Consider the following 18,264-nt stretch of genomic DNA (forward strand, 5'->3'; position numbering starts at 1 on the left):
GGTGATCCAATGTGCTAGAATTGTGCTGTTTTTCTTTCCTAAACTGAAGATTTGTTTCAATCCTGACCTCTCGTAGAACTTGACATCTTTCTGTCTTACCTATCCTAAAAAAGGTGCTGCTCCAACACCTGTAACCACTGGTATTTTACCATTCATGGCAGTGCCTCCCCCCCTTAAATTTCCTGCTATTACCCCAGCCAGTTGCTATTATCCCAGCCAGTTTTGCATTTTGAGGCTGTTGATATGAAAGTGGGAAGTACAGATCTTCCAGTTAAATCAGGAATAGCTTAAGTGCGTTACTTGAAAGTAACACAGGAAAAGCTTACTTATGTAGGTGGTAGTAGTGTCGGCAAAAAGTTCTTGTGTGTGAAATTGCCATGTAGAACACCAGGTGTAAAACTTTTCTCCCGAGTCTTGAACTGTGTCGGAACAAAAGTGAGGCATTCATATGACTGTTTTCATTTCTCTACACTTATACAGATGTCTGAGTTCTGCTGTGTTAACATTGCAAAGTCCTGTAGGCATGTGGAGTATTAACCAAAACTGTCATATTGGAAGCAGAATCAAACATTTGTTACGTTACTTGATATTTTCAGGAGAAAAAGGCAATGTTGTTTCTTATTAATATAATACATTCAGAGCCACAGCAGTATTTGACCAACCATAACTGATGCTGAATGTGCATGTCGTCATATAATATGAAGGGCTTATTTCAATAGTGGTACAAGTCCATTACCTCCACTTTTCTGTCTATAATGCTTCTGAAATTAGTGATCCAAACAAACATAAATAAAGGTTCATCTCTAGCAAGAAGCCATATGCTTGAATATTTCTGGTATCTCAAATGCAGATTTGTCAGCGCTCATTTAACTTTACGACTCTGTATCTCAAAATGAACAAAAATGGACTTGTACCACTATTGAAATAAGCCCTTCATATGAGCACATCGATTTCGTGAGGCACAAGGCTCTCATAACGAAGTACGTACGTCGGTCAACAGATGACACTAGGAAAAGTATGTTAACTGCGCTTTTTAGCTGCTACTTGCGATTTGTCATAGAAATCGCAGTTTGACTCGGTAGCGAATAGCGTAGTATGAACTTTGCTCAACAGATGGCAGTGCTAACTGCGCTTTTTAGTTGCTACTTGCGACTCTTAGTTGCGACTTGTCACGGAAATCGCAGTTGGACTCCATAGCGTACCGCAGAGATATACGTAGTACGAACTTTGGCCAACAGATGCCACTGTTAACCGCGCTTTTTAGTTGCTACTTGCGACTCTTAGTTGCGACTTGTCACTGAAATCGCAGAAAGCAGTGCTAAATTCGACCAATAGATGGCTCACGTCTTTGAATATGAAATACTACTTGCGACTGCTAACTGTGACTGAAATCGCAGTTAGATTCTGTAAAGTTGCTACTGTGATATCTGTGACTTCTCAGTCACTGTGATTTCTAACCGATACGCGATTTCCTGGCCACCACTAATCATTATCAATTACAAGATCACTGTTTGTTTTATACTCACACGGATCGTTATTGGTATATTTGTATTTCAAGGCGTGTACCTCTTTTAACAGCATTGAGCATAGCAATAATTTCAACTTTGCAGTCGCTCTTCTGTAGTGCTTTGTCTAGGCCATATTCATTACACCTTCCGCAACACCATAATTTTCGTCTTGGATCTGCCTTTACACACGCGAAATGGTATACAGTTTTACAGTGTGTGCACGTTATGCCCTTCACGGCGCACGATTTGCAGTAGCGAAGTCTTTGTCTTGGCTCTCGCGATTCGTAAGACGAGGTACTAGCTCCATGTGCGATTTCAGTTTCGCAATTTTGGTACACCCCATTTCTTCCTTCCGAAACTTTTTTAATTACAAAACACGTGATACACATTCATCACGATATACATCAAAGTTTTTACATGTTAAACACTTTTTAACGTTTATGTTGAGTTTATTCCGGTAATTAACACAGCCACAATTTACACTCGGCGCCATCTTGGATTCTTGGTGTGAGTTGCACTACTATATATTCCACAAAACTGCTGAAAAGCCTCGTTTATTCCCCCAATTCAATGCCACTACAGTCACCCAAGTGGAAAAAAGCTACAGCATCCGTCAAATCAAATACTGGAACTAATAACTCTATGGCAAATGAGAGGTTCTTTTCACTTCCGATAAAAATAATACTTTAGTAAGAATAAGTGAATTACATGATGTTTATCCAACAGCAACTAGCATTGCAAAATATATGGAAAATAAAGCATTTTACTCTGCTCAAGAGTTCAAGAAATGTGTAACAAATGGCCTATATTTTTTATGCAAATGAGCAATATATGAACAACAGACCAGTAGCGTAAGTAAGGTTTTAAATAAATTTTGGGGCCCTTGTTTACCAATAAACATTGAAAGAAGAAATATGAAAATACGTATCATAATTCAGGTTCAAAGTGAAATAAACTCGCCTATTGATGCACTCCTTGTTGACGCCTTCAGTTTTTTGAAGTGAGACTACATGCTGAAGCAAACATATCTGTCTGGTTCTCCTATGCTTGGCACTCAAAAACTTTTCTATCTCCACCCTATTGTTTAGAACTGCCAAAGCACTTAATTTGGACATGGACATTGAGTTTCTAACAAAGGGGAAACTCCCCATCGCATCACCCCTCAGATTTAGTGGTAAGATGGCCCGTTTGATAGCCCATCAAAAACTGAATGTAGATCAAGCATGAAAACAGGAAGAAGGTGTACTGAACAGTGAAAAAAGAACAAAAATGAGACAGTTAACAGTTCAAGCTTAAGACCTGCAATGTCGAGTGAATTTGAATACCCACGGCATCATGGTTGTGTGGTCACGGTGTTGGAGTGCAAAGTGGGAGATCCACCTTTTTTTTCCTACCACAAAATTATGGTCTGTCTATCCAGTCATTGGCGTCTCTTTTCACTGTACTTATATTTGTGTCTTGAGTTGGTGTGTTATGCCCATTTGCAACAGCAAGGTGTAAGGAAGAGACCTCCAGATGTATGTACCTCCTATTTGCTCTCCACAAGCATCTCAAGTTGTGACTCTTGTACCTGAAAAGACTTAGTGTATCCACAATTGTATGATCTTTTGCTTTTTCTACAACAGCTTCAAAATTGTTACTTAAGGTGACTAGATTGTTTCTTGCAGTTTGAACAAGATGAGAGGCATTCTCCATATTAGCATTAAGGGATTACAGTAGATTGGAAATTACACTCATGCTCATAAATTAAGGATAATGCTGATACATGGTGAAACATGGTGGGCAGTTTTCAGGTTTAAATCACCTCAGGGTATGACCATGCGGTGTATTTGATCTGCGGTCGTCGCATGGTGGTGCTGGCAGCGTTCCACATACGCAGAGGTATGTTGGTGCATGTCAGAGTATGGTACTGCGAGTAAGTGTGCAGATGTTTTCAGACATGCTAATGGTGACTCTGTGTTATACATGGCTCAAAGAATACATATTGATGATGTTATGAGGGGTAGAATACTTGGGTGACTGGAGGCTGGTCAAACACAGCAGGTCGTAGCACGGGCCCTCCGTGTGCCACAAAGTGTGATCTCGCGGTTATTGCAATGATTCCAGCAGACAGGAAACGAGTCCAGGCGCTACAGTACGGGACGTCCACAGTGTGCATTCCACTGACCCCTGGTCGCAGGAGAGCCCGTAAAGCCTGATGTCAAGAACACAGTACATGGTCATTGAAACAGTGGTCCCAGGTTATGTTCGTGGATGGGTCCAGGTATAGTCTGAACAGTGATTCTCGCCGGATTTTCATCTGGCGTGAACCAGGAACCAGATACCAACCCCTTAATGTCCTTGAAAGGGACCTGTATGGAGGTCGTGGTCGGATGGTGTCGGGTGGGATTATGATTGGTGCACATACACCCCCTGCATGTCTTTGACAGAGGAACTGTAACAGGTCATGTGTATCAGGACGTCATTTTGCACCAGTATGTCTGCCTTTTCAGGGGTGCAGTGGGTCCCACCTTCCTCCTGATTGATGATAACACAAGGCCCTACCGAGCTGCCATCGTGGAGTACCTTGAAACAGAAGATATCAGGCGAATGGAGTGGTCTGCCTGTTCTCCAGAGCTAAATCCCATCGAGCACATCTGGGATGCTCTAGGTCGACGTATCACTGCACGTCTTCCAACCCTTAGGACACTTCAGGAGCTCCGACAGGCAATGGTGCAAGAACAGGAGGCTGTACTCTAGCAGGTACTCGACCACCTGATCCAGACTGTGCCAACCTGTTATGCGGCCTCTGTACGTGTACATGGTGATCATATCCCATACTGATGTTGGGTTACGTGCACAGGAAATAGTGGCGTTTTGTAGCACATGTGTTTCGGGACGGTTTTCTCAATTTATCACCAATACCGTGGACTTACAGATCAGTGTCATGTGTGTTTCCTATGTGCCTATGCTATTAGCGCCAGTTTTGTGTAGTGCCACCATGTGATCAACAAGTGTCTGTTTGAAGGCCGTACAGTCTAGAATCTGTATGCCAATCAGGCAAAATCGCACTGAGCATTGAGGCAATCATCCCACCAATGCCCCAGCTTAGAAGATACCCATTTGGTAAAACACTGTGTCCTGCTGTGTGAAAAAGTCCATAACTGTCTGCTGCACACTCTCATCCTGACAATGTCGACCCTTCATGGCATTTGTTAAGAGACTGAAGGCTTGATAATTGCATGGAAAGAGATCAGGGCTATAAGGCAGGTGATTGAGTGTGTCCCAGTTCAGTTAAGGTAACTTCTGGATTATGAAATTTGTGATATGGGGAACTGAGTTATCATGAAGCAGCAGCACCCATTGTTGCAGTTTTCCTGGTTGTTTCACCTTAATTGCACACCATAATTTCTCCAGCATCAGGCAGTACCATTTCCCAGCGATAGGGACATTAGGTTCTGTGGAATTGATAAGCAGTGGGCCCTGGGGAATCAAACAATCGTGTGAGCATCTGAGCATGATCTTTCCAACAGACGGCTAGCTCTTGAACTCCTTGGGACAAGTGGATAATGGATGACACCATACTCATTCTTCATTTTCTGATGAATGTCCACCAGTGTTTGTTCTTCGGCAGCCAAGAAAACAGTAGCAGCATGTTGGTCTTGTTTGGATGCATTTGGTAATAACATTACCATAGCTCACATTTCTGCATTTGCAGCATGCACACCGGTAAAACACAAATGCCACACTTATCTTTTGCCTGCATCTCAGTTTTTAATACCTGAATTGGAGTCGCCCTATGTTGCACATATGCTGTAGCAGCACCCTCAAAGGGAACCTTTGGATCACCCCTTATACTTTGAAATACAAGAGGTACAACAAAATGAAAAGCTTACATATTTTTTATCAGATTAGGAGCTTCTTCCCTCCCTGCTTTCTTCTTACCTTTTAAAATGATGCTGGATGTGTACTGCAAAATTGAAATGAAATTCTGTTTGACTGATGACAATGAACCAGATCTGGAAACCGTCTAGCTGGGCACATTTTCTTCAGAGTTGTCATAACACACTAGGCAGTTGCAACAGTTTCATTTATTTGATGCCATCAAACCGTAGAAGCACCAAAGAAAACATAAATGCATTGTATTTTCTCATGAAACTGTTACAGTTCCACTATATTGATGATGGAATCATTTAGTACCAAATATAAATTATAAGTTGAACAATGTATAAACTCTGTGCTTTAATTCTTGATTGCAAACCTGAGTATCTGCCGCTCACAGATGCAGCACCATCATCTCCTTGACCTCTGCACCTATCCAGCTGTAAGTTCATCTTCTGTAAATGAGTTCACAAATATTTTTTTATTTGGAACTCATATCTATCTGGTTTTGTTAAATCTAAGTGCAAATGTCTTACAACACTAAGTTTGTGCTTTTGTAATACAAAAGAGATTATATCTACAGTAAGTGAAAGGAATAGCCGCTGTTCAATTTCTCCAATGATCCGCTCTGAAAAACAATCATTTAACGTTTCATCTTGTTTTGAATTTGTGGGCTCAAATATTTTGCTTTAGTTTTTCATTTGAAGGATGTGCCCTTAGAACAGGACCATACCTGGAGAGGTCTTTATATTCAAGAATTTGCCAAACTATACCCCAAATTCAGATTCGTGAGGACTGCAGAAAGCAATGTCCTTGTTACATCAAGTAGTCTAGAAATTATGGCTTTGATTTGATCATGCCCTTTATCAAAAAGTGTGTTAATGATTTTGCCACATTTCCACATGCTGTAACAGGGTGTGTATGCAGACAAGAAAAAAAAAAGGTCCGGATTTTTCCCGGATTTCCCGGTTACAGGAAGCACATATCTTGATATGCTTGAGGACTTTCTTTTCCCACAGTTGGAGACCAATTTACCACACTGGCATCTGGAAGTGTGGGAACTTTTCAATCAAATATTTACTGAATGATGGATTGGTCGCACTGGACCAAATGATTCGGCCTTACATTACTGGCCTCCAAGGTCACCAGACCTGACTACATGTGATTCTTTCTTGTGGTGGTTTATAAAAGATTCTGTTTATGTGTCTCCATTACCAACAACAATGAGTGAACTGAGACATCACATAACAGCAGCTGTGGAAGCTGTAACTCAAGATTTTCACGTTGCAGTGAGGGAACAACTCATTCTATAACCACTGAAAATTTAGGGAAGTATTTGTCTGTTCATTGTGCTTCAGAATGAAAAGTAAGGTTGCATATGTTGGTAATTTAAATGCAGAGGGACATTTTAGTACACAGATATGAACAAAAATAATAATCTATTGTGGTACAGTATAGACTTTCTATACCTACTCTTGTGTTTTTAGAACTTTTATGTGCATATTAAAATAATATAGCGGAGTATGGTGTTAATTCAGATGTTGATTTCAGTTGAAATTATTATTTAATGCTAAATATTTATTAAAACATTTTCATGATATTACGTATTTTCTTACATGTTTTACCATTTTTAATTACTTAAATATTTACATATTTTGTGTGTTGGTATTGCAAAAAAATTTGTGCTGCAGTCATAACTATTAGCAATGATTGCAGACATCTGATATACAGTGTCACTAATCGACTTTCCCTTCCTGAAATTATATTAAGTCTGTTTGAGCCCTATTAGCTCTATCTAAGCGCAAATAAATCTTTCAACTTAATAAGAGTTTTATGAGGACGTGATAGAAATTTGGGGACTATTTCAGCAGTGTCCCATAAAACTCGCAGTCAGCCTGGACTGCAAGTTGGCACTAAAACTTCCATCATGCCAAGAAAATGGCACATTTTTCTTGAACCACCTGGTAGACAATAAAACCTGTTTTCCATTGCCCTCTGAAATTCTAAATCTGCAGTTCAGTAGAATCACAGACAATTATTTCTACAAATACAGTAAATATCTGAACTCCAGAACCCCAGGTTTCATTCTGGATACTGGAAATGGAAATCATTTCACTGTATTATTCAGTTGCTCATGAAACAATTTCATCCAAAAAAGATGTTCTTCATAAATGTCTCTCTGTGTAATTAGTGTCATCTTTTCCATCACTGCAAGTGATAATCTCAAAATAAGTCAGTCACTTCTTCCTCCTTCCTAGTATCATCTAGTATATTTTGATGTAATCCTTCAGGGTTCCATTTTTTCATGACTATGATAATAGGTTCAACAATGTAAATACAGGGGTATCAAAAAGAATCATCTGATTTAGCTCATCTATATTTCTGTAACTAATAAACATATACAATGAATTTTGTTTTTTGATGAACGGGAAACTCAAAAAGTTTTTTTTTCCTCTCCATACCTTTTCCTAAGTGTCCAATATGCCCCCCTTGAGATGCACAGCATATGTCAATGTGGTATTCAAATTGTTCCCTCACTGCAACGTGAAAATCTTGAGTTACAGCTTCCACAGCTGCTGTTATGTAATGTCTCAGCTCATTCATTGTTGTTGCTAATGGAGACACATAAACAGAATCTTTTATAAACTATCACAAGAAAGAATCACATGTAGTCAGGTCTGGTGACCTTGGAGGCCAGTAATGTAAGGCCGAATCATTTGGTCCAGTGCGACCAATCCATCATTCAGTAAACATTTGATTGAAAAGTTCCCACACTTCCAGATGCCAGTGTGGTGAATCGGTCTCCAACTGTGGGAAAAGAAAGTCCTCAAGCATATCAAGATATGTGCTTCCTGTAACAGTGTTCTCAGCCCCTTTTCTCATGAAACTGCATAAAACACATTAAATGTTGGAGAGCCCCTCTCATGTTGTACAACTTCATATGGTTGTTCCGTACCCCATATTCTCACATTATGATGGTTCACCTTTTCATATAAATGGAATTTTGCCTCGTTACTAAACACTAAGCATGTAAGAAAACTGTCATCCTCCATCCTGCCAAGACCGAAATTACAGAACTCCACATGTTGTCACCCTCAGGAAGAGCTTTCAGTAGCTCAATTTTGTATGGTTTCATGTATAAACATCAACGCAACACATGCCAGATGGCTATCAGGACCATTTTGAGCTGTCGAGCTGCACGGCGAATGGATTTCTGTGGACTCCTTGTGAAACTATGGCTGATGTGTTTGATGTCTGTGTCAGACACTCGGGGATGGTCCAGTGATTTGCCTTTACACAAACAACCCGTTTCTTGGAATTGTTCATGCCATTGTCCAATGCTCTGTGCTGTAGGAGGATCCCCAACATACCTATTATGAAAGTCACACTGAACAGTTATTACTAACTCGCAATGTGCAAAACGTAGAATACAAGACACTTTCTATTGTCCTGACACCATTTTTACTAGAACTGAAGTGGGCTCACATTGCTGCTACCTAGTGTCAGGAACCATTGTAAAACTTGAGAGTTTACTCTTTCCAACAGCATATTGTTCATGCACATATCTCAAATAATATGAGAGTTATGATTTTTTTAAAAATCAGATGATTCTTTTTGATACACCCTGTATTATGATGGTCCTTCATACTAGGTGTAATTCTGACACTATTTGCTGACCCATATCATCCAATAAATAACTAATGACAAAAGCAGATTTAATTGTCTCATTCCATATGTTTGAGAATACACTACTCAATGTTCATGAAAGCCACTGAATGGTCATCATTACCCAACTACTTAAGTGATTAGAAGTGACATGTATCAAATAATTGTCAGCTTGCTCTCCAGTGATTGAAGTTGCTAATTCTCTTTAATGATCTTGAATAATTTCATGTACTTTGCAAAAAGCTTCTTCTGTACGTCCTGCAATCAGGAAAGTTCACTCTGGAAATGCTGTTCAGCAAATCTACAGATATTGTCCAACTTCCAGAAAGATACACAATATCACAGTATGTACAAATAAACTATGTGATCAAAAGTATCCGGACACCCCCAAGAACGTACATTTTTCATATTAGGTGCATTGTGCTACCACCTACTGCCAGGTACTCCAGGTCTGCGACCTCAGTAGTTATTAGACATTGTGAGAGATCAGAATGGGGTGCTCCGCGGAACTCCCGGACTTCGTACATGGTCAGGTGATCCGTGTGTTATTTGTGTTATACATCTGTACATGAGATTTTCACACTCCTAAACACCCGTGGGGTCCTTGTTTCCAATGTGGTACTGAAGTGAAAATGTGAAGGGACATGTACAGCAGAAAAATGTACAAGTCGATCTTGTTGGTTGACTGACAGAGACTGCCGACAGTTGAAGAGTGTCGTAATGTGTACCAGGCAGACATCTATCCAGACCATCACACAGGAATTCCAAACTGCATCAGGATCCACTGTATGTACTATGACAGTTAGGCGGGAGGTGAGAAAATTTGGATTTCATGGTCGAGCATCTGCTCATAAGCCACACATCATACTGGTAAATGCCAAACGACACCTCACTTGGTGTAAGGAGTGTAAACATTGAATGAGTGAACAGTGGAAAAACATTGTGTGGAGTGACAAATCACGGTACACAATACGGCGATCTGATGGCAGGGTGTGGATATGGCGAATTCCCAGTGAACGCCATCTGCCAGCGTGTTTAGTGCCAACAGTAAAGTTCAGAGGCAGTCGTGTTATAGTTTGGTCATGTATTTCATGGATGAGGCTTGCACCCCTTGTTGTTTTGCATGGCACTATCAGAGCACATGCCTACACTGATGTTTTAAGTACCTTCTTGCTTCTCACTGTTTAAGATCAATTCGGGGATGGTGATTGCATCTTTCAACATGATTGAGCACCTGTTCATAATGCACGGCCTGTGGTAGAGTGGTTACATGACAATAACATCCCTGTAATGGACTGGCATGCACATACTCCTGACATGAATCCTATGGAACACCTTTGGGATGTTTTGGAACGCCGACTTCACGCCAGGCTTGGCGACCGACATCAATAGCTCTTCTCAGTGCAGCACTCCATGAAGAATGGGCTGTCATTCCCCAAGAAACCTTCCAGCACCTGATTGAGTGAATGCCTGTGAGAGTGGAAGCTGTTGTCAGGGCTAAGGGTGGGCCAACACCATGTTGAATTCCAACATTACTGATAGAGGGTGCCACGAACTTGTAAGTAAATGGAAATGCTGTGTGGCTAGGGCCTCCTGTCAGGTAGACTGTTCACCTGGTGCAAGTCTTTCGAGCTGATGCTACTTTGGCAACTTGCATGTCGATGGGGATGAAATGATGATGATAAGGACAACACAACACCCAGTCCCTGAGCGGAGAAAATCTCTGACCCAGTCGGGAATCGAACCTGGGCCATTAGGTATGACATTCCGTCATGCTGACCACTCAGCTACCAGGGGCAGACAACAGCCAGGTGTCTGGATACTTTTGATCACATAGTGTGTATGTATAGTCGGTTACATAAAATCAAATGGTACTGTGCAACAATTTTTCTCCATTCTGATGTCTAATGATAGCTTAGCCCATAAAAAAAACTGTGTACAGTTAACAAATTGCACTCTATACAGAATCTAGTATTAAAAGTGCCCTTAATGCCACAAATGTTGATCTTGTCTCACAATGAACTGAACAGAGCTGAGCATATGTGCTGTGGCTGTAGGACTGCTGCTGATATTGTTCACGTGCAGGTGACCACAGTATTTGTTCAAGTTTCAGCAAATGCAGTCTCTAGTCATAATTGTCACTCATGTAGTCCAGTTGATACACATCATAGATTATATATTAAATGCTCTCATATATGTCAAAATAAAGGGAAAAAAACAGTTTATCCACACCACAACATCAGTTGACAGTTTGCATATCTGGAACCCTGACACTCTTTCTACAGGTGCTGACAAATGTACATTGTCCAAGAAAAAAGTTCTTTGTCTGTGATACATGAACCAGCTACACTTTTGGCACTCCAGAAAAATAACATACCCATGTCATTAGCTACCACGGAGTAACCCTTATCTTTGGTTATTGAAAGTGAAACCAAATAACTTGCAGGCTTGGAAGATTTCACTCCTTCCATGGTTACCACAGTCCTGCCAGAACTCATGGGTACCAACTAGTATAAAACTGCAAATGGCAACTGCCTCAGTGACCTGATCAGTACCTCACCTTTCAGCTCCTGATGACTGGTTACCTCTTGACTTTGTTAGCTCAGATTTGTGTTGTCTTTGAGGGAGATGGGCTTTGGAGAGAGAAAGTTCATATACAATGGAATCACTGAAAAGGACACCTTCTAGATGCTGAGATTTTATGTTTCAGATGGGTGGACTTTTGAGAGGATGAGTGCATTTTTTAGTTCATGTGAAGTGGATATCTGGATAAGATATACAAGTACAGACCACGAAGTAATCATTCACCATTAGTTCTCAAGATTTTACCTAATAATAAGTAATATTGATTTGGAAAAACGGTTTTTGAGGAAATTTATTTATGGGCTGGACAGTGTCATACTTTTCCTGGAAAAAGATGATGTTTCCATTCAAAATAGTTATTTTTAATAGGGATGATAGTGTAGTTTAATGATACATTTCAGAGTTTTACTCTGTAATGACAGGAGGTAACTACTTGGTTTAATGAAGGTCAGTGTTTAATTTCAGATAATGTCTCATTGTACAGAATGTAATGTCATGGATTAAGGGTGACTAACTTTTTTTTGTATAGTTTTACGCATTGGTTGTGGTATGAGCCATGTGCAATACAGTAAGGTCCAAGGCTGTTTCTACATTATATTGTTGGGTACAGAAAGTTGTTTTCTTTAATACCTTTGTACAACCTCTAATTACAAGTTGGCCTTTTCTATAAAGATAAGCACTACACAGTTCAGTTTTAGTCAGATACATCAATATGAGACATGAGCATGGTTACAGAATGATGGTAATTAGTGTATGTGGTGGGCAGAGGTAAGCTCTAAAGTTCACTTGAAACATGGCTTAGTAATAGCCTACTACTTATTAGTATAGAGAATAAGTGATCGTAAACTTGCAAGTAATACTTCAGTAATTCAGTTGTAATTATTATAATTATTAATGCCAGTTTTGCAAGGTCTTAAGAGAGAGAGAGAGAGAGAGAGCGAGAGAGAGAGATATTCACATTTCACTGAAACTTGTATACAGAATGAAATCAGGAGTTTAAATATCAAGCCTGGCTTTCTTGTCTAAGGGATGAGAAAATGGAAAGGAATGACACATGCCTCCTTTCCGCTTCTTTTTTTCCAAACACAGCAAGTGTCAATATTTGTGGCAAAATTGGTTTGTTTATTACACTCATAATGAGCAAGGACTACATCTATGTATCTGAGAATAGTGTTAACATGAGTGAAAGCTAATTTAGAGAACCCAGTTTCATAATTTACTGCTAAATGTAATTATAATTATGAAGCATTACATGCATGTCATTCACAGGGTGCTGTTAACCAGATGAGTCATGGAATTATTGCTATAGGAGAGCATTTATAGTGGACTCCCAGCTTAATACAACTTCTACAGTGATAGCATATACAGCTGTTAGCAATTAAGTCCAGTTTTTCATTAACTTGAATATTTGCTGTCATTCATTGATTCATCTAGAGAACGTGTATGTATGATAAAGGAGATCATCTAGTCAAAACTTGTTTTTCAGCTTTAACTTGGAGGAATTTTATAATTGGAGCAAAAGACAAGCATTTTCTCCAGTCAAAATGATCCTGATGATTTATGATTATAACACTGATTTAAGATACAGTTCATCTATTGTTGTGCTCAGTGGCTGTCACAGGCAATTCTTAATAGCATACAAAGGGCACACAGATATGTATTCTCTACTGTGTATAAACACCTACAAGAACAGAAAGATTTTACAACTCTCCAAATCGAAATCAGCACTAGAAAAATAAACTAAAGACAAGCGACAATCAGACTTTTGGAAGACTGTGTGATGCTTTTACTCATTTATATCAATTCTTTTTTCTTTCCCCTTCTTTTTGTTTTAGTGTGTAGGTTTTTACTTTTTATTTTTATTGGTTTACAGAATGTAGCTTTTGAAAAAAAAATTATATTCATGTGTGCCTTTGTCAATAAATGAAGCTGAACAAAAAATGTATTGACATTGAAAGCACATTGAAGATTTATGCCAGTGACTCCTAAATATACTGTGCACAGTACCTCATTATGAGACACATTTTAATTTTGCTGTGTTATTTTTACAGTGATACATAAGATATTGTTGCCTATAGATTGTAAATTATTACATTTTTGTTTTTTGGTGATAGTTTTTATATCCAACAAAGTATCAAATGTGTTATCCTTTGGTGCTGTCAGTGTAATAAAATACTGAAGCTACAAAGCATCTCTCAGCAAAAGCCAATACGGCAGGCTGAGGTTGCTGGATCAAAGTATGTGAACAGTGGGCACCACCTCAAAGCCATAGTCAGAGCTCCACCCCAGGCCCGCCAGCAGTGCACATACCTGCAGCAACAATGATGCACTCTGTCAAAAATCATGTAAGAGATGGATTTTTATTATATATAATAGCTCTTGTTTTAGCCAAAAATCTTTGAACCATAGTAACAGACTGGCTAACTAAACTAAACATGACTTTTATCCTGGAAATGAAAAGACGAAAATGATATGTGACAGGAAAACAATTAAAGAGAGTGAACGGCAGTGGAGTTGATCTGAAAAGTATATCAGGCCTACGTCCCAAGAAGTGTAGTCTATAGGTGGCACAGCAAGGTAACTAATGTGTGCCTTTGGAATTGGCAGCCCACCCAATAACTTTAACTGCATTTCACAATAATGTATTGTTACCAAGATAAAACAGTAAGATGTTTCACCACTACCATGCTCTTTTGATTTCTTCCACCAACAGTCAAAATTACCACATTCATGTATTCTATCAAAATTTTCCATAGTTTTAGCTACTCATCCAATCCATTGCCATGGTATTGATAAAGTTGTCTACTGTAGTGTTAACTAAGACCCAGAGTCTGAATATTAAGAGCAATGTGTGTAAACTACCACTCCACTGTTTAAGTTAGGCATATTCTAATATGTGCAAGTGGATAGCATTCTCATATACACAATTTCTTTCATTTGCTGACAGTCTTCTGACAGATGGAACACATCACCAGACACTTCTTGTGAGTTTACTGCTCTTTGAAGAGAAAGCAGTTCTTTTTATTAAAAGAGCTTTTCTATTTCAATGAAAGATACAGAAATTATACAAACATATGAATTTATACCAATATTCCATACTTACATCCAAACAATGGTTGCCATGAGCCAATGCCACAAGTACTCTACTCGGGGAAGAAGGCATTTTTGGATTTTTGTGAACTACTAGTGTTTAGAGACAGAAATAGCCCATTTCAAAGTTTTACACTTAAGCAGGAGTAAGTCTCCATCTTGGCTTCTTAAAAGATTCAGGATAGTTTTGGACATTACAAGCTTTAAGAAGGATACACACCTAAGTTAATTTTAAATACTTTTTTTGTAACAGTTTAGATAAGCATGATGATTTCCATGTCATATACATGACTATTGGCTATTCAGTCATTTTCTCTGACAATGGCCCCAGAATTTACCTTCCCAATCAGTCAATGGGTATTTAGTACAGAACTGCATGTGATCCTGAAGTTCTGTAGGCACCTGAGTAGTCCTGATGACTGAGTGTCTGAAGATGACAATAAGTCATGCCTTTTGGACTAAGCCAACTGGCTGAATATCTTGGAACATTTAAAAAACAAATTATATATGCTTCCCTAGCTGTTGAAGAAGCAGCAGTTTTTTCTTCAAAGCAAAATGTTTCTCATTTGCTGCAGTTTTCTTAGTCCCCTAAAAGTACTACAGCAAATGTATCCAGCAGATTAAACGATACAGCAGTGCAGGAAAAACACTGCTTTCTCAACAGCAAGGGATGCATGTATAATTTGTTTTTTAAATGTTCTCAGGTATGTAGATGGTTGGCTTTGTCCAAAAGGTGTGATATTTTGGCAAACTAACTTGTTGCCATCTTCAGACAACCAGTCATTAGGACTGCCTGAAGGCGACAAAAAATCAGTTTGTATCATTTGGATGACATCACCTAGCTGACTACCCAAGAACATTTAAAATAATCGTATGCTCAGAACACCTGAAATGACACGTTTCATTATGTTGTGTACTGGGGTATGGGGGAGTCTCGGGAAATGAATAAGCAACCAAGAATTCCTGCTAGGAACTCAGCGTGACAAATGAGACATTCCCTTGTCAGCTGTCATCCTGCTGCTGACTCAGAGAGCCATATAGCTGAGGGAGGAGGAGGGGCTCACACTCAACCATCTGGCTGTAGCAACTCACTGTATGCCACATTTTGTAACTGATGCGTTTTATATTTTAATAAGAGGGTGGGGGCAAAACTATATTGACATTTGCCCATGCAAATGATGACAAAATGGATGTGGTAACACTGTTGAATTTTTCATGTAGTGTGTTGCAGATTGCCTGGTTCATTGATCCAGTGATCAGCCATGCACACTTACCTGCTATACTATTTTAGATCATTCCAAAGGATTTATCCTTTTATCATAAGTTTCAGAACTGTCTATCAACATGAATTTGGTGTCCCTAAGTGTGTGTGTGTGTGTGTGTGTGTGGGTGTGTATGGGAGGGGGGGGGGGGGGCAATATGAATTCACACCCTCTCGAGTTTTTATTGTCTTTTCATATTTTAATTCTTGTTGTATTTTACTGTTTTTATACTTTTAACCCTCTCATCTCTTAAAAAGATTTTAGTTAGGCCACCCAAACCTATACGTCACCACCATTACAGTTGTGCATCTACAGCTAGTCTGCACCTTATTCTTTCTTTTGTCCCAAAAGAAGTTATATGTATTTGTTGCTAAGTGTGGGAATTGCTTGAACACTATATTGGTTGCATGTAATGCCTTTGGTGAACAACCGTGTCAGCAGTCTTTCAACTGCTGTATTTCAACGTAAATTCATGTTGAGAATTGTGTTGGTAATCTAGTGGCTTTCCACCAACTCCACCTGTGTGTAATCTTAATATGTCAAACTGATGTGAAGTATCCTTTTCGGCAATATTTGTAATGGTGTACTTAGTCTTGTAATAAGACTGTGACCTGTTTAGTGGTCATTACTAGTACTATATTCTCTCTCTGAACAAGTATGTTCCTAAAACTGTGTAGATTACAAGGAACATTGCTGAGTTAAACATTTGGAATAAACATACTTCTGATATGAGAGTTGTTGTTGAGGAAGCACAACAACAAGTCTGATAATCTTGTAAATTGACTGCTACAAGAAGTATCATGCTGTGTCTTACCTATCTTAGTTCCATGCCTGTGTGGTTTGATGTTGCTCCCCACACTAATAATCTATCCCATAGAGTTTCTTTTCTCTCTCTCTCTCTCTCTCTCTCTCTCTCCTCTCCTCCTCCCCCCTCTCTACATCTGTATCTGTGTGATTAATGCACCCAATATTTGTATGAACTGGTTACAGTCAAGCCCCCAACACATGAACTTCCTTCCATCAGCAAATTAACTATTTCTTAATGCCTCAGAATTTGTCCAGTCAATCTAACTAATCTTTTAGTCAGGTTATGCCATAAAGCTCTTTTCTCCTAAGTTTGACTCAGTACCTATTCATTAGTTATTCAACTTATCCATCTAATTGTTAGTATTCTTCTGTGACACCACATTTCAAAAGCCTCTGTTCTCATCTTAAATAAACTGCTTATCAGCCACACAGACTTTCAAAAAAGGATTCACTCTAAACAAATACTTTCAGAAAAGATTTCATAAGACTTAAATTTATAATCAATGTTTACAAATTTTCCTTTTTAGAAAAGCTCAGCTGCTATTTCAAGTTTACACTTTCTATCCTTTGTACATTTGCAGTTATCAGTGACTTTGCTGCCCAAAGGGCAAAACTCGTCAATTACTTTCAGCTATAATTTTCAAAACTATTTCTCCCATCATTATTTGATTTAATTTGACTACAATCCTTTACCCTTGTTTTATTTTGATATATCTTCATCTTGCCATCTCTGACAGAATTGCAATGTCATTACCAAAAGTTAAAATTCTTATTTCTTCTGGCTTAACTTTAATTCCAGCCACTAACATTTCCAGGCACTAAGGCCAGTCTGCAGTGAGCAGCAATTGCTGCCTGTGAGAATGTGGAGCCATGTAGTAGAGATAGGATCAGCGTATGGAGACTGTACTAAAGGGAAGGGGAGTGCAGGAAAAAGAAGGGTGGGGAGGGAGATGAGAAGCAGAGGAGGAGATGGGACTGTGCAGATGCACTGAGGGGATAGCAGGTGTGTGTGAGACTGGAGTGGGACCAGGAAGAGGGTAGAGTTAGGTGGGGACAGGGATTAGCAAAGTTTGAGGCCAGGGCATGGATATGTTATGGGAAGGGTTCTTATCCATGCAGTTCAGAATAGCTGGTGTTGGTGGGAAGAATCCAAATAGCACAGGCTGTGAAGCAGTTGTTGAGCTCAAGCACATCATGCTGAGCAGCATACTTGGCAAATTTCTTGATGGAATAATTTACCAACAGCCGTATGTATTTTATGAAGTTGGCAAATGGTTGGTCCTGCCGTCTCTTGGTCACGCATTAGCTATGGCCATTAATGTGGGCAGAGAACTTGTTAGTAGTCATGCCCACATAGAATGTTGGACAGTGTTTTGTAGAAGGTACCTGTGGCAGCATTGGAGTAAGTCATAGTGGGAGGATGTATGGGTCAGGTCTCAAGGTTTGGTCTTTTACAGGGATATGAGTCATGGGGCAAGGGGTTTGGA

General features: G+C 39.4%; 1 protein-coding gene across 1 annotated transcript in view; it reads right to left on the reverse strand.

Annotated features, from left to right (window-relative positions):
• Positions 1 to 12,674: 12,674 nt before the first annotated feature.
• Positions 12,675 to 18,264, reverse strand: part of LOC126153905 (uncharacterized) — a 198,989-nt gene continuing 193,399 nt past the window's right edge. The window contains exon 9 of the mRNA XM_049916101.1: positions 12,675 to 13,928. Coding sequence (XP_049772058.1) covers positions 13,814 to 13,928 — 115 coding nt within the window. The 3' untranslated portion in view covers positions 12,675 to 13,813. The remainder of the gene's footprint in view (positions 13,929 to 18,264) is intronic.

The sequence above is a fragment of the Schistocerca cancellata genome, chromosome 2 (genome assembly GCF_023864275.1).
Source record: "Schistocerca cancellata isolate TAMUIC-IGC-003103 chromosome 2, iqSchCanc2.1, whole genome shotgun sequence".
NCBI classification, from domain to species: Eukaryota; Metazoa; Arthropoda; class Insecta; order Orthoptera; family Acrididae; genus Schistocerca; species Schistocerca cancellata.